This window comes from Chrysemys picta, chromosome 9 (genome assembly GCF_011386835.1).
Source record: "Chrysemys picta bellii isolate R12L10 chromosome 9, ASM1138683v2, whole genome shotgun sequence".
Classification (NCBI taxonomy): Eukaryota; Metazoa; Chordata; order Testudines; family Emydidae; genus Chrysemys; species Chrysemys picta.
This window is the reverse complement of record NC_088799.1, coordinates 87,888,740-87,915,453: the sequence shown is the minus strand read 5'-3', so window position 1 is coordinate 87,915,453 and position 26,714 is coordinate 87,888,740. Positions and strand designations below refer to the sequence as shown.

The window sequence follows — 26,714 nt, the reverse complement described above, 5'->3', positions numbered from 1 at the left end:
TGTTAAAATAGAAAATCTTTGCTTGTAACTGATTGTAAAACTTTTTTTACAAACTGATTGTAAAGCTTTGTAATTCTTAAAGTAAGCTTGATATATCTATTCAATAACTAGATTCAGTGCTTAATTCAAAAATAACTTTTCCTGTCACTTTGATGTCAGTATGCATTGCAAAATGGTATAGAGTACTTATTTGGCTAACTCCTTCATTGCAAGGTATTCAAACTTAGAGGAACTAAATCAACCTGATAACATTTTAGTTTCTTAAAACATTGATCAAATGCATTTAAGAAATAATTACATGATCACATACTATTTTTTCCATAAGACACCTTCCTCATTCAGCGCACAGGATGGATGGTGCTCATTGAATTAGCATCCTTTCAATATTTTGTTTTATCATCACGGTTCAGTGTGTGGCCCCTTGCCTTATTTACAACACACTATTCAAATCCTGCTCTGAAGATAGAATTATTAATTTCCTCATGGTTTTTAATGCTATTCATCACTATAGTATCTAAGTGCTTCACAAATATTAATGAATTTATTTTCACAACGCCTTTGTGAGATGAGGAAATATTATCCCTATTTTACAGATTAGAAATTGCGGGACATGAGATTAATATCTTGGATTATAAACTCTTTGAACCGTCTTGTCCTGTATTTATACAGAACCTAGCACATTGGAGTCCTGGGCCTTGATTAGAGTTCCTAGATGCTATAGTAAATCAAATAATAAATATGTCCACTGAAATGCTTAGGCCTTGATTTTTCAGTATCTTTAGCATTATCTAGCTATTTATATGTTCAAAGCACAGCAGCATCTGATGCCAATGTGAGCTGTAAGTGCTTGGCATTTTTGCAGATCAGATTATCAAGTTGGGCACCCAGAAAATGAAGAACACAACTACAGTTTGAAAAGGAGCTCCGTGACCGAGGCAGGGATAGAATCCCATTCTCCAGAGCAGCGTTCAACACTGCCTTAGGTGTGAGATTGTCCTCTCTTCCTGCAGTCTCCAGCCTCATTCACTATGAATCTTCCAATTTCTGCTACAAATGAGGCAGAGGTCCTATAAACGACCCTTTGCTGCACAACACTGATTGCATGCCATGGCCCATTCTCCAGTGATCAATGAATGAGCTGGATTAGGTAGGAAAAATAGCATGTGATCATGTAACTAAAGACTGCATCATCATTCACGTTCACAAGGGGACTGAATTAAGGTTATGCAGACAACTTTAATTCTGGCACTTCCTAACTTTTGAGTTCTTGGCTTTTCAACTTTGATAATGTTCTTTTTAATGTATTTTTCTGTGTGTATAATTATAGCCAGGTTAGGGGACAACCATATGTAACTAGATCTCCTGATTCACCTGCATTTTTAGAGCAAACAAAGTCGAAGTGGGAACTGAGGGTGTGCTGTTCCTAATATTTAAAATGTAAAAAGCAGCAGTTTGCATTTGTTTCAGCCTTTCCCTCTAACTTATTTTGATAGTAACACAGATGAAATACTCAATAGGTTGCCTTTAGGTAGTTGTCTATGATCCTGCAATTCCTAGGAGTTATGAGGATCCCTCTCTCTGTTCATGCTTCGTCCCTAAAATGTCACAAGTTTGACAACCTTCACTCTACTCCCAGCCCCTATAAAGAGAGAATTAAGAAGAAAATGTCTCTTTATATAGCAGCACTGTTAAGCCTGTGAACCAGACAAACTTTTTTCAGGTCTTTGTTGCAGAGGTAACTATAAGTACAACTCGAGGGTTGCCCATATGTTGAGTCTCCTGTCCCGTCCGTCTCCTCTCCCCACCCCCCCGGGATGCCTTCTCTACAACATTAATTCAAACTCGAACTAACCTGGCTTCTGTCCACATGCACACACCCATCTGGTCTGAAAATAATGGTGAGTTACATCCAAGGTAGCTGGTCAGTCCTGGCATGTGGACTAACACCCAAGTGCTACTTACGCTTGGGCTGGTAACTTGGCCACTTTACTGAGAGGATGCAGGCTAAACCACTCTAGTGCAGATAGTCCTCTCGTGCCTTCCCAGAATTCCACTATGTGCCCAGAAGGACAAACTCTCACACAATTCACTGGAAAAAAAAATCAGTGGCTCAGCTTACTGCAGTGCTAAGAACAATGGAATGTGCCCCCAGAAGTCCTAGAGCCTTCACAGGTGAGAACAGCACCACGGTGGCCACTTAACAGCTAGGCTCAGTTCCCGATTGGCTGAATTAACTTCAAATATAGACATATCCTCAAACCCTTAACTTGAGTGTGGTAGTGCTTTTGGTCTTGTCTACATGGTGTAGCAATATGCACCAGAAAGGTGTAAATTGTAGAGCTCTCTAACTGCCCTGTGTAGACCCTGCTGACATGCTCTGAAAGATACCCAGAACACTGTGATGTAGTAACATTTGGAACAGTACTACTTCAGTGCACGCTAGGAACCTTTCAGACCATTTCAGCATGGTCTATGCAGGGCAGTTAGAGTGCTCTGCAATTTACACCACTCTAGTGTGCATTGCTGGACTGTGTACACAAGCCCTTTAACTCTAGTTGACTGTCAGGGCTATAGGGTACAGCTCAAGGGCATGGCTACACTTGTAAGTTAGAGCGCATTAAAGCTCTAACTCACAACGTGTCCACACTGGCAAGGCACGTAGAGTGCTCTGACTCTGCGGCTGGAGCACTCCTAGTAATCCACCTCCGTGAGAGGCATAACGCTTGGTGCGCCCTGGCTCAAGCGTCGCAGTGCCAGTGTGGACGCCCTAGTCTGTTAATGCACTCTGATTGGCCTCCCGAAGTGTCTCACAATGCCTGTTCTAGCCACTCTGGTCATCACTTAGAACTCTACTGCCCTGGTCTCAGATGACCAACCGTCAGACCCGTCCTTTAAATTCTCTGGGAATTTTGAAAATCCTCTTCCTGTTTGCTCAGCAAGGCGTGGCGTGCTCTCAGCGCATCTTTGCAGGTGACCATGCCTCCACACGCCAGGTGATCCCCAGTATGGAGCAATGGCAAGGTGCTGGGCCTCATCAGTGTTTGGGGGAAGAAAGCTGTCCAGTCGCAGCTGCACTCCAGCCGTAGGAATTACGATACCTTTGGGCAGATATCAAGGGATATGATGGAAAGGGGCCATGACCGGGACGTACTTCAGTGCAGGGTTAAAGTGAAGGAGCTGCAGAATGCCTACCGCAAAGCCCGTGAGGCAAACCGCTGCTCCCATGCTGCCCCTGCGACCTGCCGTTTCTACAAAGAGCTGGACGCAATACTGGGGGGTGACCCCACTTCCACTCCGAGTACCACCGTGGACAATTCAGAGCCCAGTTCAACAAGGCAGGAGGAGGAGGAAAGCGGGAGCGAGGGTGCTGAGAAGGAGGAAGACACCCCGGCGTCCCTAGATGCATGCAGCCAAGAGCTATTCTCAAGCCGGGAGGAAGGTAGCCAGTTGCAGCGGCTGTTGCTTGGGGAAGGACAAACACTAGAGGATGTGCCCGGTAAGCGGCTTTTATTTTGGGAAGGAAGTTATTTGGTGCGGGCTCTTGGGGCAAGGAGGGTTAGGGCTGCGGAATAGGGCGTTGATGTGATCTCTTCAAAGGTCTCATCCAGAAGCTGTGTGATGCGCTTGCGCAGGTTCCTTGGGAGCGCTACTGTACTCCTTGTCCCAGTCAGGCTAACATGTTCGTGCCACTTCTACAGTGAGGTGTGGGGGACCCATTGCTGCACACAAGCAAGCTGCGTATGGACCAGGGTGGAAGCCGCATTGTAGTAGAAGCCCCTCACTTGCTTCCCAGGTCACCCTCAGCAGCAAGATACCTTCCAGGACAAACTCCTGTGGAAAATGTGGGGACAGTGTTCAGTATAGGGGGCCCCCTGCATCTTTTAGCTCTCCCCAAGGCGCAGAAACCCAGAGGACAGTACGGCAGTAAAACAATCAGTTCCTCTCGACCCTGTGCTTACTCACCATTTTGAGGCTCCTGTGGGTTATGTGCACTCGCTTTGGGACAGGCAAATTTTGCTATTGTGTAGACTGTGCTTGTCTTTAAGTATGGGCGAATCATTGCTCTGTCTAGTGTGAACAATGCTGTCTCTGGTAAGTGTTGCATTTTGCCTTTACAGATGCAACCTTGAGATCTCAGCCGTCCATGTTATCACAGGCCGAAAGACTCCAAAGAATTAGGAAGAGGCCACGTAGAAGCAAAGAAAACATGCTGCATGAAGTAGTGCAGCAGTCCCTTCATGAAAATCAAAAAGCGCAGGAGTGGAGGGAAAATGAAAGGAGGTTCCGCCAGCAGAATGCAGAGGGCCGGCACCAAAGCACAGAGCGGCTGATAAGCATTATGGAGCGCCAAGCAGACTCAATCCAGGCACTCGTAGCGATGCAGGCGGAGCACTACTGCGCCCCCCCCGCAGCCCTTGTCCCAAAACTCTTTCCCTTGTGCCCCCATCTCACCTCCAACCCACTTTCCCCAACATCCGGGTTCTTATTGCCACCAGCTGCCTCCAACACCTGTAGCTTCACCACCCAGCCCTGCAAACTACGACCCTTACCCACTGCACTCAACCCCCCATCACCATGCATTTTATCCAGCCTGAAGTGCAGCACTCATTGCACAGCACTCCAGACAGAAAGGCTGAGTATGAGAACAGGACATACGCAAATCTGTGATTGAATCGTTCCCCACCCCCACCCCCTTGCCCTTTCTGTTTCCCAAGCAGTTGTGTTTCTTTTCAATAAATGAATTTTCTTTTAAATAAATGTTTTTTTTTGGCTTTGAAAACATTCTTTATTATTGCATTGAGTAAAAGATACCTTAGCCCAGGAAAGCAACAGGCACTGCAAGTCAGTGTAGCAAGCACAGATTCCTGCTAACATTGGAACCACTGCACTTCACTCCCGTGCAGGGCACCAAACATTGCTGGCGGCTATCAGCCTCAAATTGCTCCCTCAAGGCATCCCTAATCCTTGCAGCCCTGTGCTGGGCCCCTCTACTAGCCCTGCTCTCTGGCTGTTCAAATTCAGCATCCAGGTGTTGAACCTCCGAGTTCCATGCCTGAGTGAATCTTTCACCCTTCCCTTGACAAATGTTATGGAGGGTATAGCACGCGGATATAACCGCCGGGATGTTGTCATCAGCCAGGTCCAGCTTCTCATACAGAGAACACCCTTTAAACGGCCAAAAGCACACTCCACAGTCATTCTGCACCGACTCAGCCTGTTGTTGAACCGCTCCTTGTTGCTGTCAAGGCTCCCTGTGTAGGGTTTCATGAGCCATGGCATTAAAGGGTAAGCAGGGTCTCCAAGGATCACAATGGGCATCTCGACTTCCCCTATGGTGATCTTCTGGTCTGGGAAAAAAAGTCCCTGCTTGCAGCTTCCTAAATAGGCCAGTGTTCCGAAAGATGCATGTGTCATGCACTTTTTTGGGCCATCCTGAGTTAGTCAATGAAATGCCCATGGTAATCCACAAGCGCCTGGAGAACCATAGAGAAATACCCCTTCCGATTAACGTCCTCGGAGGCTAGGTGGGCTGGTGCCAGATTGGAATATGCATCCCATCTATCACCTCTCCGCAGCTAGGGAAAGCCAGCCACAATGTCATGCATGTTACCCAGAGTCACGGTTCTTCTGAGCAGGATGCGATTAATGATCCTGCAAACTTGCATCAATACAATTCCAACAGTTGACTTTCCCACTCCAAACTGGTTAGAGACCGATCGGTAGCTGTCTGGAGTTGCCAGCTTCCAGATTGCAATAGCCACCCGCTTCTCCATCGGCAGGGCAGCTCTCAATCTCATGTCTTTGCGCTGCAAGGTGGGGGCGAGCTCATCACTCAGTCCCATGAAAGTGGCTTTTCTCATCCGAAAGTTCTGCAGCCACTGCTCGTCATCCCAGACTTGCATGATGATTTGATCCCACCACTCAGTGCTTGTTTCCCAAGCCCAAAAGCAGCGTTCCACGGTGGTGAGCATGTCCATGAATGCCACAAGCAATCTCTTGTCATATGCGTTATGTGAGTCGATATTGTCAGACTCCTCACTATCAGTTTGTAGCTTAAGGAGTAACTCCACTGCCAAATGTGACGTACTGGCAAGACCCATCAGCATATTCCTCAGCACTTTGGGACCTATTCCTGCAGAATGAAAGGGAAGACAGAGGGCGCAGTACAAAAAACGTTGAAAGATGGCGCCAAATGTGGACGGAAGCACAGGGATGCATCCTGGGGCGTTGGGACAGGACCCAGAATGCCCGCCCCACCCACCCACCCTCTTCCCACAAGCCACAGCGCCAGAATGGGAAGAGGTGCTCTGTGGGATAGCTGTCCATAATGCACCGCTACCAATGCCGCAAATGTGGCCATGCCAGTGTGCTTGCAGCAAACAGTGTGGACACATTACAGCGCTTTCCCTACTGCGCTCTCTGAGGGCTGGTTTAACTCACAGCGCTCTACATCTGCAAGTGTAGCCATGCCCCAAGTTAGTACAACTCATCAGCTTCTAACACAATCATTCTGTAGAACTCGGGTGTTACTTCACAGTGTGGCCACTCTTCTGAGTGAGGCTAGTTTAAGAGGAGTTAACTTGTGTAAATAGCCTCAGATTAATATAATGTGAGTTGAACACACAGTGATTCAGTCACACTGCAATAGCAACTTCCTTGTATATTTCTAAAATACTATCCAATTCTTACAGCTTTGGGAGAAGATGGTGATCTATATTTTAAAAAGGAAAACTGGAAAATTACTTTACTTTCCGGGTAATCTAAACCCAGTTTACTTGTTTCCACAGCCCCAGGGGTTCTTTCTCCCTGAATTTTAAGTTCTTAATTAAACCCATGTTGAATAATTGGAGAATCTGACTTGAACTCGGAAAAGTAAAACAAAATCACAGTTAGGGCTAAGCTTCTTTCTAAATGTCCTCATTGTGCTTGAGTGTTGTAGTTTGTAGATCATACAGGCTTGGAAATACCTAAAATGATACAGTGATTATAAAGAGCAGCTTAGTCTCAATGAACAAAGTAAAGAAATCTGAAATTGAACTTGCTGCATGACTTATTGATCTAATAATCATAGTTTTCATAAAGGGCCATCTCTGGACCTCTGGCTGTAATCATTAATACAATTGAAAAAACACTGGTCTTGGTCAGTATTTGGCTGAGAAATCTCTAATGAAAACCCTATGTTTGTCAGAAAGTAGTGTTTGTTATTCATTGAGTAGCTGTCTGATTTCAAATGAGATGTGCTGATATTTCAGATGTTATAAAATGAATGTACTGAATGTTTTGTAGGCCATTAAAGATCCCATGGCCCTCTTTATATGGTGTTAATCTTGGTGTCCTGGCCAAATTCTAGTGTGGTTAATTTTCAGCCTGACTATATGCCCCTTCAATTTTGATGGGATGTGGTTATTCTTCCAATCTAAAACTGTTTAGTGTTGCTGTTATAACAGTTTCTAAATTCCATTCCAGGAATAGCATTTCACTCTTGATGGAAGTGATGCCTGTGTTTGTGGTTTGTAAAACACTCTGAGATGAAAGGTGCTATATAAATGAAAAGTGATATTGGAGAACTAACATCTTTTACCCGCTGTTTCATTCCTTTTGTAACCTACAACATTTTATAATATTTACTCTTATATTAGAATTGTTTCTACCTTTTGGTCTGTCTCACTGCGCATGCATACTCACTAACTGTTAGAGGTACGTGGGTGATGGCATATAGAGTATGTTAACAATAGTAGACTATCACAGGCCTGCACAACTTGCGGTGTGGTTTTGGTAATATTTTTTTCTTCTAGTTTTTTTTCCCTTTCAGTAACAAGTTCAATTATTTAACATTTCTCTGAAAATAACCTTTTTATAGACCTGTCTATTCTGGAAGAAGTCAGTCAGTTTTTTAAAATCATGAAAACCGCAACAGTTCTTTATAAGAGTATTTACCAGATTACTAATGGAAGATAACTAATATTTCACAATCATAACTATGCTAGAGCAGCAGGAGTTCAGCTAAAGGACAGCAGAATCTGGCTAATGTGTAACTAAGACAACTAATACCTTGAATTTAGAGATCTAAAAAAAAGTGAGCTACAGTAGTCACAGGTTTGTTTTTGGCTACAACATATTGCATACAAGAATAAACATAGCTGTGGAATGAATCTAACCTTAAATTACTCAGTACATTAAAGTGTTTTTAAAATCTTAATAAGGGAAGTCTTATGTCAAATTTAAGTTTAGTGAAAGCAAGCTTTTGGCCTATAGAGCACACTATTTCCATGAGCTCCCTTTTTATTAAATATTCCAGTAGAAAGATTTCTAAAAAAAACATTCCTCAGTTGTCATCTAATACAACACCACGGTGTCTGGATTGCAGTGTATGAGAACCTGAAAGTGAAATTGTTTAGAAAATGAATGTAAGACAAATTTTGGTAGATAGAATGATGTACAAATTCTAGTTTAGCCCGAACTTGGAAGCTAAGGGTTTAATCTCAGTTAAATCAACTCCCAGTGCCTTCATTGGGTCTAAGATTTACCCTTGGATTGATCATATAAGATTCTTGAGTACCCATAACTCAGTTTTGCCGTTAACTTTATTGGGTCTATGATTTCACTTCTAAGATCCCTGCTCACGTGAAAAATACTATTGTATCCTTAGTCACCACTGTGGGCAAGCCCCCATCATGTGACGAAAATGCATCCCAGGGTGGTAGGTTTGCAGGATGCCTCAATTGTTCAAAAGTGTGGCTGGCTACTCATCATAGAAATGTAGGGTTGGAAGGGACCTTAAGAGTTCATGTAGTCCAGCTCCTGTGCTGAGGCAGGACCAAATATACCTAGACCACCCTTGACAGGTGTTTGGAGGTTTTTAATAACCAGTTAGACAGTGCTGGGGATTCCACAACCTCCCTTAGTAACCTACTCCGGAGCATAATTATCCTTATAGTTAGAAAGTTTTTCCTAATATCTAACCTAAATCTCTCTTGCTGCAGATTAAGCCAATTACCTCTTCTCCTATCTTTATTAGATGTGGAGAACAACTGATCACTCACTTCTTTATAACAGTCCTTTACATATTTCAAGACTTATATGGTGCGTCGCGCCCCCCCCCCCATCTTCTGTTCTCAGAACTATGCTTGTCCAGTTTTTTTAACGTTTCCTCGGGTCAGGTTTTTCTAAACACTTTATCACTTTTGTTGCTCTCCTCTGGACTCTGTCCAGTTTGTCCACATCTTTCCTGGAGTGTGGTGCCCAGAACTGGACACAGTACTCCAGGTGAGATCTCACCAGTGCTGAATAGAACAGGAAGACTGCCTCCTGTATCTTACATGAGACTCCAGTTAAAACACCCCAGAATATTAGCTTTTTTTTTTTTTTGCAACTGCATCACATTGTTGGCTCATTCAGTTGGTGATCCACTGTGAACCCTCAAGACCCTCTTCTAGAGTACTGCTTTCTAGCTAGTTATTCCCCATTTTGTAGATGGGCATTTGTTTTTTCTGTCTTAAGTGTAGAACTCTGCACTTACCTTTATTGAATTTCCTCTTGATGATTTCAGACCAGTTCTCCAAATAGTCAAGGTCATTTTGAATTCTAACACTGTCCTCCAAAGTACTTGCAACCCTTACAAGTTGGTGTCATCTACAAATTTTATAAGTATGTTCTCCACTTCGTTCTCCAAGTTACTAATGAAAATATTGAATAGTATTGGACCAGGACAGACCCCTATGCGACCCCCTCGATACGGCCTCTCATTTTGACAGCAAACCATTCATAACCATTTGAGCACAGTTTTTCAACCAGTTGTGCACCCCCCTGACAGTAATTTCATTTAAACCACATTTCACTAGTTCGTTTGAGAGCATCATATGGGACCATGCCTTACTAAACTGAATATATCCTGTCTACTGCTTTCCACCCGTCCACTGGGTCAGTAACTTTATCAAAGAAGAAATTTAGGTTGGTTTGTCATTTCTTGACAAATCCATGTTGCCTTTTACTTATCATCCTGTCAGTGCTTACTAGTCTTACTAGAGAGAACTGTAAAAATGTTTATTCTTAGTATCTTAATATTGTTATTGAGCTTCATTTCTGGAATAAAAGATAATGGACACATTTTAAAAGCTCCTAAGTACCATTGATTTTCATTTCATTATTATTGCTATTTGCTAGAAGACTGATTTTGTTTTGTGTGCAAAGAATAAAGCTGTTATCTGAGTTCAAAGAACACAGATTAACACATCCAAGTGACTTTTATTGGGGAAGTAATGAAATAAATACCATTGTGATGGCAAGTTGCACAAATGAATTTTTTATCATATCCGTAATGGACATGGGTATACAAATGATGGTGATATCTCAAGTGTTCAGTTTTTTTAGTGGTCCAAGCATCTTTTGTTACATATATTGGTAGATTCCTATTTTCGGAGACTTAAAATCTTATGGGGGTGGAAAACCCTAGGATTAAAGTTTGAATTTAATATAAATATTTTATAATGTCACCAGGAGGAGTGGTGGAATCTTGTGTGTTTTTAAAAATCACTTTAATCTAATCTGGGCTCACTAATACCTTTTAATCATGTGGTTGTTGCATGGTGTTCACTAGAGGGTGAAATTAAGATTGTGAGAGTGGCCCTAACTTTGTATTTCCATTTTTTAAAAGTTAAATTAACCTTAACTCTGAATTTGTAATGCTTGCTTTTGAGAATAATTGCAGCATCCCTATAATAGAGTAAAATATACCTTAATATAGTTTTTGAATTGTAATGTATATAAGGATTTTTTCCTTTTTCTATTCAAAACTTTTAGAGCATTTCTAAGCTAGTAAATTGATATGTACTTTAGTAGAAAAGCTTAGAATAAAGAATTCAGTTCCGCATTTTAGTTTAGTTTTCATTTATTTTCTGTAAAACTGCTATTAAGGAAATAAAGCAAGAGATGGCAGGTTGTTTGTGGTTTGCAACTCCAAAAGGAAATATAATTTTTAATGCATCGGGTTAAAGCTTTCAAATGGTATGGAGTCCTGTATAAAGCAATTAACACTCATGTTATCTGTTCAGCCTGTGAAACTTATTTCTGTCACATCTTTGAATGTCTAAACATAATGTTTTACATTTTTTTTAATTTAGATCTAATCCAGTGCACAAATGAGATGAATGTGAATATTCCGCAGCTGGCAGACACACTTTTTGAGAGGACTGTTAACAGTAGCTGGGTTGTAGTGTTCAAAGCTCTAATTACAACACACCACCTCATGATGTATGGAAATGAGGTAAGACTGATTACCTTGTGATAGTTACATTATAGGGGCATCTCTGAAAAAATCAGAATGCCATAAAGAAATAGTTGTGACCTGTGAACTTGAAGGGGGGGGGGGGGAAGTAATATACTTAATTTTTCTATCATTATTGGTTGTAAATTATCTTTCTGATTGAAAATTAGTGAAGTGCTATTTATCACTAATTAGTCAGTTAATTTCAAACTAAACTCAGTAGATGTCTAAATCCATGTCATGCCTCTTTTCCAGTAACTTTCCTTCCTAAACTACTATTGCCATTCATTTACCACCTATGTTTAGTTCAGTTTAAAAACAAAAGATCAGCAAAAGTTATTTTAAAAACTTTGTGGTATAGTAAGTGATGGGACAGATTTTCTTTCCCAGATCACAATATGACATTAGAAATTTCATCTTTAATTGTACACAATTTCTCAACCTTCCGATGAAGCCTAAACAGTCAACCTTTTATGTCAAATAATAGAGATTGTCATCTCAAATATACAAGTGTGCATCCCCATGCATATTATAGGTTGTCTGTTGCGCATATGACAGACATCTGAGTGCAGAATTGTGGCTGAGGCAAAGTATCTCTATAAGAAAGTTTTACCTTTGCTTTAAATGTAAACATTAAAGAACCACTGTGAAGGATTTGGACCTGATCTGTAAGGGGTCTGACTAGGTTATTGAAATAGGCAGTACATGACTGTGACTTTAGAGAGACATGGTGGTTGCAGTAAAATCTGTTGTTGGAAGAGACAAACTTTCTTGCTTACACAGAGCTCTTTTTCAGGTCATGGAATATTGACGGTATTGAGTTAATTTATTATATGCATATGTTGGTTTAGTTATACCAGCCTGTTTGGAAATAGAGTAAGGGCAGACAGTGGCTCCAGATAAAACACCACCTGTAAACCATTCAGGAGGTTAAGATCACTACTGAGCTCTATTAGCTATGAAGATGCTACTTCCAGGTTCCTGCCAAAGTTACGCAGTTACTCAGCCAAGGTTGAGAAGGAACAGATCAAAAGGGCTGTAAACAGTTCAAAACTTTCTGTCCATAGTGAGGGAGATTGTCATAAGGAAGCTGTTCACAAAGAACAGCCTGACACAGCCACAGACCCTGTGGGAGGGTCTGAAGCAGTAGGCCTTCGTATTTTAACTGAGATAGACATGCATACAGACTGTTTGATTGTTTTAAAATCTGTTTCCTCTTTGCTTTGCTGTATTCCTACTATTAGGATAAAATTGGTTTGTATTAAAAAAAGCTGCCTGGTCACTGCGTTAGCCACTGGTCACTGAAGCTGGGTGGGAACTACTTTTCCTCTCCTGTGATCATGTTTGAGATTTCTAAAACTTCCCTGTTCTACATTGGGATGAAACCAAGATCTTTCAAAGTTATGTTGTTTTTTTTTTTTGAGTGGAAAAACAAGAGACACCAGAATAGCTTGGCATTGAGGGTATTCACCTGATTCAGACTAATGACTTGAACCTGGGTCTCCGACATCCCCAGTGAGTACCTTTACCACCAGGCTATAAGAATGTGTTTCTGTCTTTTGAAACTGTTAGTGTGTATAAAAAAAATTCATTGGGTCAGAGAGAGAGCGACAACCACCTCACCCCAGAATAGCAGCCTGGTGGTTAGGACACTTAGGATGTGAGAGACTCAGGTTCAAGTCCTTGGTCTGAATCAGGCAAAGCAGTGAGTTGAATCTGGGTCTTCTACATACTAGGTGAGTGCGCTCACTACTGGCATATTTTTGGGGTGGGTTGTGTCTCTGGTTTTGACCTGAAATGCCGTACTGAACCTGAGAAACCTTTCCCTATGAAAGTTTTGTTGAATCTGGTACGTTCCCAGGTAAAGTTTCAGTTTTGAGAAATTGGACTATTCAGACAAAAAACTGTTTTATTGAAAAATTCCCGACTAGGCCTATAGGTCACAATTCACAAAAGGCAGACTTACAGATACCAAACTCAGCCGGGCCTTCGAAGCAATCATTGTTAGTAGGCAACGTGCTATAGCCCAAGACCCAGCGGGTTGCAAGATTCCACCCTGAGAGAAGTGAAGGCATGTGGCTTTAACCTGAGGGGAGATGCTCAGACTCGGTAGAGGTCAGAGGTGCAGTTAACCCTGTAACTGTGGTGACAATATTTTTTGTCCTGAAAAGATAAGTTCTAATTTATAGTTTGAGTTGTAGGAAGACATGATTGTGTGCATATTAATATGTATTAAAAGTGGCAGAGAGACTTAAATTATTCATGAAGCAGTTTCCTTTTAAATAACATTAATAAATTAAGCTATAGATTTAGTCTCCTCCTCTTTCTTGTCTCCTCTGCTTAGCCAACTATTTGAGGAGGAGGAAGAGGAGGAGACTAACGCTATAGACTTACTTAGAAGTAGTATAATGCCAGGTGAGTTAATAACTATATAAATACTTGAATGCTTTAGTGTCTGTGTTTTTATAAAGCATTCCCAAATAGTTTGTAATTGTCTCTTTAACCCTTACATAGAAGTTATAGCGTCGTACAGAAGAAACTTTTAGAGCACCTATAGTTTTTCTCCAGTTTCCCTACTGTGAGCTACAGAATTAACAAAACTTTTACTTAAAAAGGCATGTAAGCTACTCCCTCAAATGCTAATGTAACTTCATGTGTGGACAGTAGAGTGCTTTTCTTCAGACTGAACAAATTTCGTCTACCAAACTCTCAGTTCTGAAATTTAATGTATTCACTTTAGTTTACTAAATTTTGGTGAATCATTTTTGTTGCAACTAATTTGTACATTGTAGATAAAGGTAAATGTTGCCTCTGAAATACCCAAGTTACATGCAGTTGTTTTGTAATCTAATTCTTAAATGTATTATATTTAATGAAGAAAAAGTAATTTTCAAGCAGTTGACATTTTTTCCCCTTCATCAGCGCTTTATCCAGTATCTTGCATCCCGAAATACATTGTTCAATCTAAACAACTACCTGGACAAAAGTGCCATGCAGGGTAAGAATCTTTTTCTTTGTGAAAACTAAGTTGCAAACAGTAAAGTATTACTTTTTCAAGAGAAGGTTGGCAAAGCAACGAAATAAAGCACCCCCTCCCGCAAAAACCTACATAACAAAACAATTGATTTTTTTTAATGTCTTATATACGTGCATTTTTCTAGCTCTGCATTAGTAGTGATTGTAAGTCACTGGTGTTTAACAGAAAATGACGTTTCCATGAAAGGGGGCTTAATTTATATTATGCAGTGCAAAGGGATGACAGTAAGCAAAGGAAGCAGGGAAAATTATAGGATGGCTGAAAGTTACACAGGTGAGAGCTAGAAATGTATTTACATGTCTTTTTAAAAAGGCATTTATAACTTAACACATGAGCACTGGAATAATCTTTTTCATTTGGCTGCATTCCACAATGGCGGGGAGGTAATATTAATTGTCAGGCTTCATAATATGGTCATTAGAACACACTACTAGTGGTTAGTGAAAGTGTTTCATGCAGATCTCTGAAAGGTGTTAGAGGTAGTTTGTATGATGGCAAAAATATATACCTTTTTTAGTATTTTTTTGAGAGCATACTTTTTTACAGTAGCTGAAGTTCAGTAGTTCCCATCTTTAGTCTTCAGCATTTGACTGATTCTGTTTCCAGTGAGCTGTATACTATAAGAATAAGAGTGCCTCATAGTTGCCAACAGTAGCCTCTCCTACTGTTGTTAGGTGAGGCATTAACATAGTCCAGATAATTTCCATGGAATTATCATCACTTGGGAAGATGATGGCTGCACTATGCCTCAAGGCTACTGCAAATAATCAAGAGAAATATGGAGGGAGGCTTTAGGGGCCCTGCAAGTGAACATGGCGTTCTCTCCTTATACAAGTAGTGTGCAATGACACACATTACAGAATAGTACTGAAAAATGATTACAAAATAAATAGATACTCTTCCTCTTTGAAATGTCTAACTAGTAAACATTTAATTTTCAGGTTATGATATGTCTACCTTCATTAGGCGATATAGCAAATACTTGAATGAAAAAGCACTTTCTTACAGACTTTTAGCAGTTGACTTCACCAAAATGAAAAGAGGGTAAGAAATACTCTCCTTTTGCTTTTCATTTCAGATATAAGAGGTTACTAGTAGCTTGCCATATAACTTTGCTGCCTTTTAAACTGTAGTTAAATACAGGGTACTAATCATATCAAGGCATCATATGTTCTAGGTCACATGTACATTTATACATTTGGCATTTTACACATTGTAGGATAGATGGAGTGATGAGAACTATGAATACTGAAAAGCTTCTGAAAACTCTTCCAATTATTCAGAACCAGCTTGATGCGCTCCTTGATTTTGATGTAAGCACATTCTAAATTGTATTTCATTGTTAAAATATTTTATTTAATTGATATGGGAAGAAATTTATTGGTATTTTTCTCCCCACCAATACTTTTAATCTATCTCTTCACTTTCTACACAGGCAAATCCAAATGAATTAACCAATGGTGTAATAAATGCTGCCTTCATGCTTCTCTTTAAAGATTCCATTAGGCTTTTTGCAGCCTATAATGAAGGGATTATTAACCTATTAGGTATGTGGAACTGGTGTGTATATGTGTGCATATGTTCTTGAATCTTTGGGGGAGACAGTGAGGGAGAAGTAGAAATTTTAAAAGCAAATTGTGTCTAATAGCCTAACAAATTAAGGGCCAGATCCTGCTTCTGTTGAAGTCAGTGGTAACTTTTATCATTATTGTCAGTGACAGCAGGATTTGCCTTAAGGCCTATATATCAATGCCTTTATTATTTTTCAAGCTGAAGTGTAAATCTGAGTTATTCTTTCCTTAATTTCTATTTTAGAAATACCAGAAATGTGTTTTGAATGTTCCTTATAACCAGATTATAAAAGAATTTGGCCTATAAGTACACTTTAATTGGGGGAGGGGCTCTAAAGTAGGTTGGCCTGTGCTGGGTTTACTGGGCATACTTTTTTTAAAAAGAACAGGAGTACTTGTGGCACCTTAGAGACTAACAAATTTATTAGAGCATAAGCTTTCGTGGACTACAGCCCACTTCTTCGGATGCATATAGAATGGAACATATATTGAGGAGATAAGTTGGTAAGACAACTCCCACCTGTTTATGCTCTCTGTATGTGTGTATATATATCTCCTCAATATATGTTCCATTCTATATGCATCCGAAGAAGTGGGCTGTAGTCCACAAAAGCTTATGCTCTAATAAATTTGTTAGTCTCTAAGGTGCCACAAGTACTCCTGTTCTTTTTGCGGATACAGACTAACATGGCTGCTACTTTGAAACCTTTTTTTAAAAAGGTTACTGTTTATTTGCTGAATATACAGTGCACACAGTGCACATTGTTGGGTTTCCTGTGTCTTTGTTTTATCAACTTTAACAACTGGTGTGCATGGTCTTGTGCAGGTTGTAGAGTTCTACTTTGCTGAGTTCTTGGTTCACGTATGTCAGGCATGGTTTTTAAGTGGATTGTGCCTTCAAGAGTAACTAAGGGGAAAAATTTTGAGAATCTTACACAAAAAAGATAGTAAAGCAGTAAAAGAATGTATTGAATAATTTTTGGATTCAGCTTTCACTCTCCTCCATTAAATCTGCCAGTGTCATTAATTTTATTGATGCATTAAAATCTACAAGTTTCAGAGTATGAAAAATAAAACTCAGTACTCAAAAGGGTGCAAATGCTATTCCTGTTTGTCAGGTTTACTCATAAGGATTCTGTACATTAATATTGACAAGTCAAAGTTGGATACATGTGAAAGTTGAGTTTTCATTTGAAATGCTTCCTTCAGATTCTGTATCTCCATTTACAAACCACAAATGCATAGTATTGAGATGTTGATGTGTAGTTTAAAAATGCTTTAAAAATAGATAATCGTGGTGCATTTTTAATTTACTAAAGTCAGCTACTGCATTAATATTGTTTGAGTGCACCTCATAGACTGACTTTTTTTGCAAACATTTTTCTTCAAAATGAAGTCCTGCTTAGCTGACAAAGAATTTAAAAACAGATTAAACACTTTACATTCAGGCTGACTACAACTGTCCACCAAGTTATAACTTGCTGAAATCAACAAACTCATTGTAAATATGGAGATTATTATGAGTAGTCCCAAACACGTTACACTTAAAAGTAACATGGCTTTCTATATTGGTTAATATCTCCTCTCCCTAAAATTACACTGTTCTACAGCCAAAATGCTTCTGAAATAAATGTAGTCAAACTTTACTAATTCTGGGTCACTGAGAACGAAAATGATGCTTAAAATTGTTGATTGGCTCTAGTTTTCAAGATATGCTATTGGGTCAGTATATAGGACCCTTGACTTGGGAATGGCAGAGGATAAGTGAGTTATAAAGGGAAGGGATCTCAGTTTAAACCAGAAATGATTAAAATACATCTTTGACTGGATCTATGAATAAATCTATGACTGGGTTTGGACAGTACTTGCTTTTTAGGCAAAAAATGAATGATGCAAGCTGAAGCTGGGATTGCGTCATACATGATCTGAATTGCATCATGTCATTCCTAGAAGTCATGGATGATGCAATCATAACGAAGCTTACATCTCTCTGCTGAACAAATTGCCCTATATCAGCTCTAGAAATCATACAGTGTCGTGCTCTCTTATTTGTCAGTGTTTGATTTTGCAAAGGGACACATTTCTGTTTAGCCAAAATGAGCAGAGATGCCTCGTACTTGTGTGAACAGTGCAGATCACTTCTGCTATGTTTGTGGTGAAGTGACTTTTGCATCACAAAAGCGCAGTATAACCACTATGGTTAAGAAAGCGTATCACCTCTATTTTGGCTGCAAAATTGGAGATCAGAACAAGAGGTGGGCCCCACACATATGCTGCAACACTTGTGCAACAAATCTTCGCCAGTGGTTGAACAGGAAAAGGAAATCTATGCCTTTTGCAGTGCCAATGATTTGGAGAGAGCCAACAGATCATACCAGCAATTGTTACTTCTGCATGGTGCCTCCAGTTGGGAAAGGTGTGTCAAAGAAGAAAAAGTGGACTGTGCATTATCCAAACATTCCATCAGCTATACGCCCAGTACCCCACGGAGAAGGACTGCCGGTTCCTGATGCACCAGAATCATTCTCACTTGAGTCGGACGAGGAAGAGGATGAAACTTCTGGTCCTGAACCATCAATGTCACAGGACCCACATTTTCTCCCATCCTCCTTCTCTGAACCACACCTCATAACACAAGGTGAACTGAATGACCTTGTCAGGGATTTGGAACTACCCAAGAGTAAGGCAGAGCTGTTGGGCTCCAGACTACAGCAATGGAATCTCCTGGCAGGTGACGTTAGGGTTTCCATGTTCCATGACCGTCAAAAGGATCTTGTCCCGTTCTTCTTCATGGAAGGTGATCTTGTAGCCTGCAACAACATCGATGGTGTGATGGCAGACCTCAACATCGTTCACGATCCAGATGAGTGGAGACTGTTCATTGATTCATCGAAGACGAGTCTTAAAGCTGTTTTACTGCATAATGGCAATGTTTTGCCATCAATTCCAGTTGGTCATGCAGTCCATATGAAAGAAACCTATGACAACACGAAACAACTTTTGAGGTGCATAAACTATGACCAAGATCAGTGGCAGCTTTGTGGCGATTTGAAGGTTGTTGCTCTCTTGCTTGGTCTGCAGACTGGATACACAAAGTACTGCTGTTTTCTCTGCGAATGGGATAGTCGTGCAAGAGATTCCCACTACATCAAGAAAGATTGGCCACTCCGACAGTCATTGGAGCCTGGGAGGAAAAGTGTTCAGCATCCACCACTTGTTGAATCAAGGAAGATTTTGTTACCACCCTTACACATCAAGCTGGGTCTGATGAAGAACTTTGTCAAGGCCATTGACAAAACACAAGCAGCTTTCAAGTACCTCTGTGGAAAATTTCCAAGGTTAAGTGAAGCTAAGATAAAGGAAGGTGTCTTTATTGGTCCTCAGATTCGTGAACTTCTTTGAGATGATGCATTTGACCGTGCAGTGCGTGGCAAGGAAAAGACGGCATGGAAAGCCTTCCAGTTAGTGGCAATACATTTTCTCGGAAACAACAAGGCAGACAACTACAGGTGGTTGGTGGAAAACCTCCTCAAGGCATACAAAAGCCTTGGTTGCAACATGTCTCTAAAGATGCATTTTTTGCACTCTCATCTAGATTTTTTTCCACCGAACTGCGGAGCAGTGAGCGACGAGCACGGCGAGCGATTTCACCAGGACATTGCAACAATGGAGAAATGCTATCAGGGCAAATGGAGCCCATCGATGCTTGCAGACTATTGCTGGACAGTGACAAGAGATGCTCTATTTAATGAATACAAGAGACAAGCCAAGAAGCGCCGAGTAGACACTGAATAGGACTAAACTATGTACAGAATAGTTTTTTGCCGCTTGTTTCATAATAAATTTTATTTATATAACCCTTTTGCTGATTTTTAAAGTATTACATAAACAGGACAGGTGAAATATTATCATGTAAAGCAACCATAAACACATGAAAAGACCTAGGTTTACAATTTATGATTAAAACTCTACTATCTACACAATATACATAGACATAAAATGTCAAAACTTAAATATCTTAGAAACAGTAGCCAATCAGTTGTTTTAATTGTCATATTTGAATTCAGCACATCAAAATACATAATAAATAGCACATTTTATCTCTGAAGCGGACGACTTCTCAAAAATTGTAAACCAGTGTTATCTAAAGTTATTGTTTGCAGTGTTGTATCTTTTAAAATCTCTTGCATTAGTGTGAAAGTTTTCTTGTTCTGGAGTTTTTTGGGGGAGAGGATTTTTTAACAAATGTCCTTTTTTTCACTCTTCAGAAAAGTATTTTGATATGAAGAAGAACCAGTGCAAAGAAGGTTTGGATATTTACAAAAAGTTCCTAGCCAGAATGACCAAATTGTCAGAATTCCTCAAAGTAGCAGAGGTAAATAAACTTACATGCATTAAAAGGGGGTCATTTAGCTATCTGTACTGGTACAATAGTCCCATCACAAACAGTCTAATGTTTGTGTGATTTGCTGTGCAAAATAAAACTTTTGTAGGTTGCTGAATCTGAATGTCGCTTACATGTTTTTTTTATATTGAGTGATATTTTTAAGGCACCTTTCTTTGCCTAACAATTACTAACAGTACAGTAAACCCTTTCTGTCTAAAATGCTACTAAGAATCTGTTTTTACACATTGATTAGTAGATGGAAATGACTGGGCTTGATGATATTTATAAATATTTTCAAAGCATTCCTGTGATATTTCTGCTCAAAATAGAGCATAAATTCAAACAAGCTGTGTTATTTCCAGCTCTTACAGTAAATCTCCGCATCTTTGCATGAAATAGTGCAAATAGAAATATAGTTTGAGCTTGTTTGACATGTACACTGAAATTCTAGCTTAGAACTTGTCTGTTAGAATTGACATGAACAATGTACCAGTTCAGAAAGTTATTCATGTCCCTTTTGATACCTTAGCTTCTGTGTAACATTCAGACCCCACAGTTTTTCTTTTCATTGCCGCTGCATGTAGTAATGTACATTTTTTTTCCCCTTTTTTGTGAACCCAGCAAGTTGGAATTGATCAGGGTGACATTCCAGATCTTACTCAGGTCAGTGTACATTTCATATTCATTTAACCCAGTTCTTTTGTCCTTTGTGTTTTAATGGTTAATGTGTATCATATTCATCCTGAGAATATATTCTCTTCCATATATTTATATATGGAAATATACATGTTCACTTTTTCCATAGATTGTTACATGTACACAGTTCTTAAACAGTTCTGCGATTCTTTAAATAAGACTTCTGTTTTAAAGCAGTGAAGTTTATCTGGTTTATAGGGATATTTTTACTAAAACAAACAAGTTTTTCCTTTGAATCCTTTGTGAATCTGTCTCTCAAGTACACAGGCATACTGTGCCACATCTTGGGGAAAACACTCAACTCCATTCAAGCAACAGGTTTCATAGAAGTTACACAGCAGTACATACCTGTATCTTAAGCTTTGTTACTCAGCTATGGAAGCTTTACCAAGGTCCCCAAAGATAACAGTGTAGATCTACTGATATTTATATTGGCACCAGCCATATGTTCAGCACTGTAAGATATGCACACAAATGGGGGGAGGGATAGCTCAGTGGTTTGATCATTAGCCTGCTAAACCCAGGGTTCTGAGTTCAATCCTTGAGGGGGGCCGCTTAGGCATCTGGGGCAAAATCAGTACTTGGCCCTGCTAGTGAAGGCAGGGGGCTGGACTTGATGACCTTTTAAAAATCTGGGAACTGGTCCTGCTTGGAGTAGGGGGTTGGACTAGATGACCTCCTGAGGTCCCTTCCAACCCTGATATTTTATGATTCTATGAAAGTCCCTGCCCCCCAAAAACTTTAATGATGGGAGACACTGGGAAATCGGGTGGTGAGGATAATTTACAAGGCAGAATAAACTAGGTTGATTCTTGGAGTCTTGAAAAACTGGAGTAGGGACAGTACAGATGGAATCGATATGTATAATCAATTTAGAGGAACATTGACCATCCTTATAAGAACAGACCTTTTTATTTTATTATGGAAAGTGTTATTACAGCACCTAACTGTCTTTCTTTGTGCCATTCATTGTTCTGTACAGTATCCCTCCATCTGATCTTGTGCTAATTTCTTTTACAAACTAAATAGCACTAGTCTCTGATCTATCTTTGTGAAAATTTCCCACCCCTATCAATGTTGTTAATATTCATTACCCTTTTTGGGGACTTTGCTATTTCTTTGTTATTTGTAATTTAAGAGACCAAATATGAATACAGTCACCGAGATGAAGATATATAATCTAGAGGCATAATAGCATTATTTTCTGTATTACACTCTATTCACTTCTTAATACCCTACTATCTTAAGGAATGTCTTTGGCTTGTCATTGCATGTTCAAAACGTATTTTCAGCAATACGCCCAAATCCCTTTAATAAAGTTTAAGACTAAAAATCTATTGACTGAATTGTTTGTTCCATGCAATACTTGTATCTTGTAATTGTCAATATTGAGTTTTCTTTGCCATCATTTGTTCAGTTAACTTGTTTTGTTAGGTTATTCTAATGTTCTTCAAAGTCTTCCCTAGTCTTGACTAACCCAAATAAATTGTCATAATCTAATTTTGTTCCCTTACCACTCTCCCCCTCCTCTAGATTAACTCCTTCAAAAAATGACGAGTAAAGTATTGGCCAAACTTAACCTTTAAAAAGGTCAGCTACTGTTAAATCATGTCTTTCTAGTATTTTTCTTAGTAGTTCACTTACTTTAGAACTCTCAGGTGACTACCATATAGTGCTAGTGATATATTGCAGTTTTCTTGTGTGGTTTAGCACCTCATCTGATACCTGTGTCTCTGACCCTTCATTTCCTAGTGAATTCATGGACTCTCTAATAGATTTGCATGGTACATTTTATTGAGTCGTTTTTAGCTATTTGTTTAAATTTGCTTTCAAGATTTGTTAGGACCAGACTTTCAAAACATAGCCTCCATTTTTTAGATCACTTAAATCCTTCATTTGCGGGTACTGTTAGTTATGTTTACGTAATCTAAATTGATGAAAATGATGATCTAGTTAGGCTGAAATGAAAATTTGGCCCTTAATCTACATATTACCCACTGAAGTTCTGCTCTGCCACTTTTTGATATTTTGTGTCTTTGTCTCCAACTCTTATACTTGCTGTTTGACCATGTTGTTCTTACTCTTTCTTATTCTGAGATAGGCACACATGGGTATTTTTTCCAAGCAATGTCCATAAGGAACTTTTAACCATTTATATTTTGGAAGCTGAACTCACCCATTATTACTAGTAAATCTTATTGCCTCCCTGATCCGCAATAACATTCCAATTTTATCATAATTTATCTGTTCAGGAGGCAGGAATCCTACCCCCATATGTTCTGTATTGTGGTCACCTCTACTCACAATTTTCTTTTGATAATCTAAATGGAATATTTTAGGTATTGGCTCTCCCTTACTCTCCCCACCCCCATCTCTACACCTTTCACTTTTGCTAAGACACCACTTTGGCAGAAAATAAGTATTCTTTTCCAGTATATTTTGGAAATGCCAAATGTCTTGGTTTTCTCCCAGTACCAGATATTCCAACTCTCACATTTTTGCTTTAGGCTGCTTCCACAGGTATATTGTAGATTTTATTTTGTAATGGATGTACTCCTCTCTCTTTGCTGAAACTTAAGGATTGCCATTCCTTCCCCTTCATCCCCCCAACCCCCGCCCCAGTGTACCCAGAATTGTCTTAGCCCTAGTATGAGACAGTTTCATATGTGCGTCTGTTGTCCCAAAGAGAATAGTTCAATCTGTGTGTTCCTCAGCATTTGCCTGCTTTTCCAAAACTTAATTTTAACCAATTGTATGTTCGTTGTCAGTGTGTCCTTGTTTAGGACAAAGCCATAGCAGAAAGAATACTTTTAACCTTGCTACCATTCCAGCAAGGCTTTTTTCCATGATTGTATTATACATTCTACCAGATTTTCAATATTCCTTTTTTGCTGAGTTAACCTTAGCTGTCTTGTATCAAAATGATCCATCACTGTAGGTGATTCCTTTTAAAAGACTATCATAATAACTTGTGATATCAAATAGTCTAACACCTTGGAGGTATTTGCATCTGCTTATGTTTCTGATGCTCGAATCCCCTACTACCACTGTGTGTTTAGCATGTCTCGTAGACTTCCAGAGGGACATATGTAGGGGGTGTGAGTTTCATCTGTTTTTCTTAGAAGGGCCTCTTCTAATGGGGCGGGGAGAGGATTTTTTGAAGGGAAGGAGGGACACTATACAGCTACTAATTTCTATTTAGAACCTGCATCAGATACTAACATGGTATTGGGTCAAAAGAGAACAGCAGACCACCTACCAGTAAACAGGCAGAAGGGAAACCAAACAAAGCAGTTACAAGACTTCCTTTACAAAGTATTTCTAGTCAAACCCTGTCCTGTAGGTGAACCTGTCTTTAAAATCATGTTCAGGCAACGTGAGTAAAACCTGTATTAACACTCTTTTAGAAATCTGGATTTCTTGAAATAGTTTTTCTCTTTGCCTGGTCTAAGTGGACCAACAGACAGAATGTGTTTTTATCTTCTGTACCTGTCTAGACACTTGTTGGTTCCTCTCAACGATTTATTGGTATGTACTTCATAGGCAGCTGTAGATGTGGCCATCGGATCTCTAGAGACCAAAGAAGAGGACTTGTAACTGGCCAAGAAACTCCCATTTTTGGATTTGCTCTCTTGTTTGTGAGAGTCCATGTCTATTATAATCCAGTCAATTTATGGAGCCGTGGCTGTGTTGACAACAGAGAGTCCTACCTGTAAAACAGTGGAGAGAAAATTCTCCCTCCAAAGCCAGACTAGCAGCCCTGCCCTTAAAGGCAGGTTTATTTTCAAGGAGGTGTTGAAAAAGGCTAGGATCATCTGAAACATTGTTAAAGGTGTTAAACTGTGGGTCAGTCAGTGTTGAGGGGAAATTTCAATTGAGTTAAACTAACTTGAATGAAAAAAGGCACCAATTTTTGCCCATGTAGACAAGGCTTTTAATTAGTGGCTGGCTACTTTTTCTTACATCTTACTAAGAACTAAATCAGCACTGGGTTTTGGTGTGGTTTATTCTTCTACTTTATTAGCTGCTTGCTTCTGTTCATCCATTTGTCAGTAGTTCAGATGCCTCATTCACTCAATCTTAAGCACTTCAGAGAGAGATTAAAGTTTCCAGATATAGAAAGACTTTGTAAATTTATTTGTGCTATTTTAAACACATTTACTGATGTCTACTGTTGAGCTATTTCACTTTTAAAAAAAATTTGTAGTATGGCATTTTAAAACCTAGCTTTTTGCTAGAGATAGTGGAATGCTGGAGAAGTCTGCTTTAAAAAAAAAAAAGTAAGAACATTTCATGTATAACACTTTTGTCCTGACTAAAAACTATCACCTTATGGTCAGTTTTAATGTCTAGATTATAAGAACTGCTGGTATCATGTGTTGATTTAGTTCACAGATGGATCTGAGAAAAGAGGGAGGGAATGTTAACTTGACACAAAGATATGAGTGGTAAAGGAATAGCTATTAATATTCTATGTTGGTGTGAGTGCAGTAAAACTGTTTTGTTGCTTCCAATAAAGTGGTTATGTGGATCATACTTCAGTTTCTAAAAGGTAATTCCCCGTTGTACTGAGATACACTGGGGGCTTTTGGTTGTAAGGATTTATCATCTGATTTAAATTTGTTTATGGATTTCAGACAAATGAAAGTATATCCTGCCTTTTTTTGCTACTGTAGCTAGAGAATTAACACTTTCTGAAAGCACTCTCACAGTTTTGGGGCGTGCTAATTAGAGCCGAGTATAATTAACTGACCTGCCTTGTTACTAAAGTGCTTAGCACAGCTAATGCTGTTGCCAGAAAATTCCAATCTTTGCTTCTATACATGTGCCCAATTTGGTGGAACTTCTGTTTCGTAACCCAGCATTTAGTGATCATGTTTGCCTATTTTGATTGAAAAGGGGATATTGCCAAAATATGAATCTTGCAAATCGAATCCAAGTGTATGATCCAAAAAGAAATGCATAATTGTTTAGTTGGTGGATGGGGGAATTAATCTGTACACAAGATGATAATGCATTGTTGTCAAGCAGATGTTTTACGAGAACTTTAACTTTAGGCACCCAGCAGCTTGCTTGAAGCATTGGAACAGCATTTGGCTTCTCTAGAGGGGAAAAAAACAAAAGAAGTCTCAGCTGCTAGCAGGTAAGCATCAAGTGGATCACAAAGGTGTCTTAAATTTTAATTCTCTTTGTACTGAGGTATTTTGAGTATCGGTAAGTTTGAGGTCTTCCTTGAGATACTCACATCCTCCTAAAAGTAAGTGGAAGCAAACAATTTGTTTTCCTTTTCTAGTAAGTGTGGAAAACATAGACTAAAGCTTTATTAATAGTGTTGCTTTGTTAGTAGAGGATATCACTTGAATGTACATTAAATGCTCTTATTTAGTGACAAAAACACATAACTTCACCTACATGCTTATCTTTGTGTCCCCAAACTCCTTGTTAAACTGTGCGTTTTAACTAGGGTTACCATATTTCAATACTGAAAAAAAGAGGATGCTCCACGGGGCCGGGGCCGGGGCCCTGGCCCCGCCCCTTCCCTGCCCCAACTCCGCCTCTTCCCCAAAGTCACCACATTCCCCCTCTGCCCCCTGGGCTCCGGCTGCTGCTGCGCCGGGGAAGTTGCCTCGGCCCCCACTACGGTAGAGAGCGGCGGGAGCCGGGAAAGTTGGAGCCCAGGGAAGAGGCGGCTGCGCGCTCGGATGCCGCCCACCACCTCTGTGCCCCTGCAGAATCATAGAATCATAGAATATCAGAGTT

The 26,714-nt window shown here is 39.8% G+C and overlaps 3 protein-coding genes across 11 annotated transcripts in view; all 3 read left to right on the top strand.

The window, feature by feature from the left end:
* Positions 1-26,714, top strand: part of LOC135973540 (uncharacterized) — a 904,472-nt gene that overhangs the window by 122,143 nt on the left and 755,615 nt on the right. The gene's annotated exons all lie outside the window — the stretch shown is intronic.
* Positions 1-26,714, top strand: part of LOC101931195 (phosphatidylinositol-binding clathrin assembly protein-like) — a 52,543-nt gene that overhangs the window by 5,561 nt on the left and 20,268 nt on the right. For all 9 annotated transcript variants that reach the window (XR_010590438.1, XR_010590436.1, XR_010590437.1 and 6 more), the window contains exons 2-9: positions 11,121-11,263; positions 14,186-14,261; positions 15,242-15,344; positions 15,520-15,613; positions 15,736-15,847; positions 20,140-20,246; positions 20,880-20,921; positions 26,012-26,097. Coding sequence is in view for 6 of the 9 variants with exons in the window: in XM_065557293.1 (XP_065413365.1) it covers positions 11,121-11,263; positions 14,186-14,261; positions 15,242-15,344; positions 15,520-15,613; positions 15,736-15,847; positions 20,140-20,246; positions 20,880-20,921; positions 26,012-26,097 (763 nt within the window). In the remaining 3 variants the exon portion in view is untranslated. The remainder of the gene's footprint in view (positions 1-11,120; positions 11,264-14,185; positions 14,262-15,241; positions 15,345-15,519; positions 15,614-15,735; positions 15,848-20,139; positions 20,247-20,879; positions 20,922-26,011; positions 26,098-26,714) is intronic.
* LOC135973542 (uncharacterized) lies at positions 2,977-4,809 on the top strand. The gene is made up of 2 exons (XM_065557310.1): positions 2,977-3,496; positions 4,119-4,809. The coding sequence occupies exons 1-2, from the start codon at positions 3,121-3,123 to the stop codon at positions 4,670-4,672; spliced, it is 930 nt and encodes a 309-aa protein (XP_065413382.1). The 5' UTR covers positions 2,977-3,120; the 3' UTR covers positions 4,673-4,809.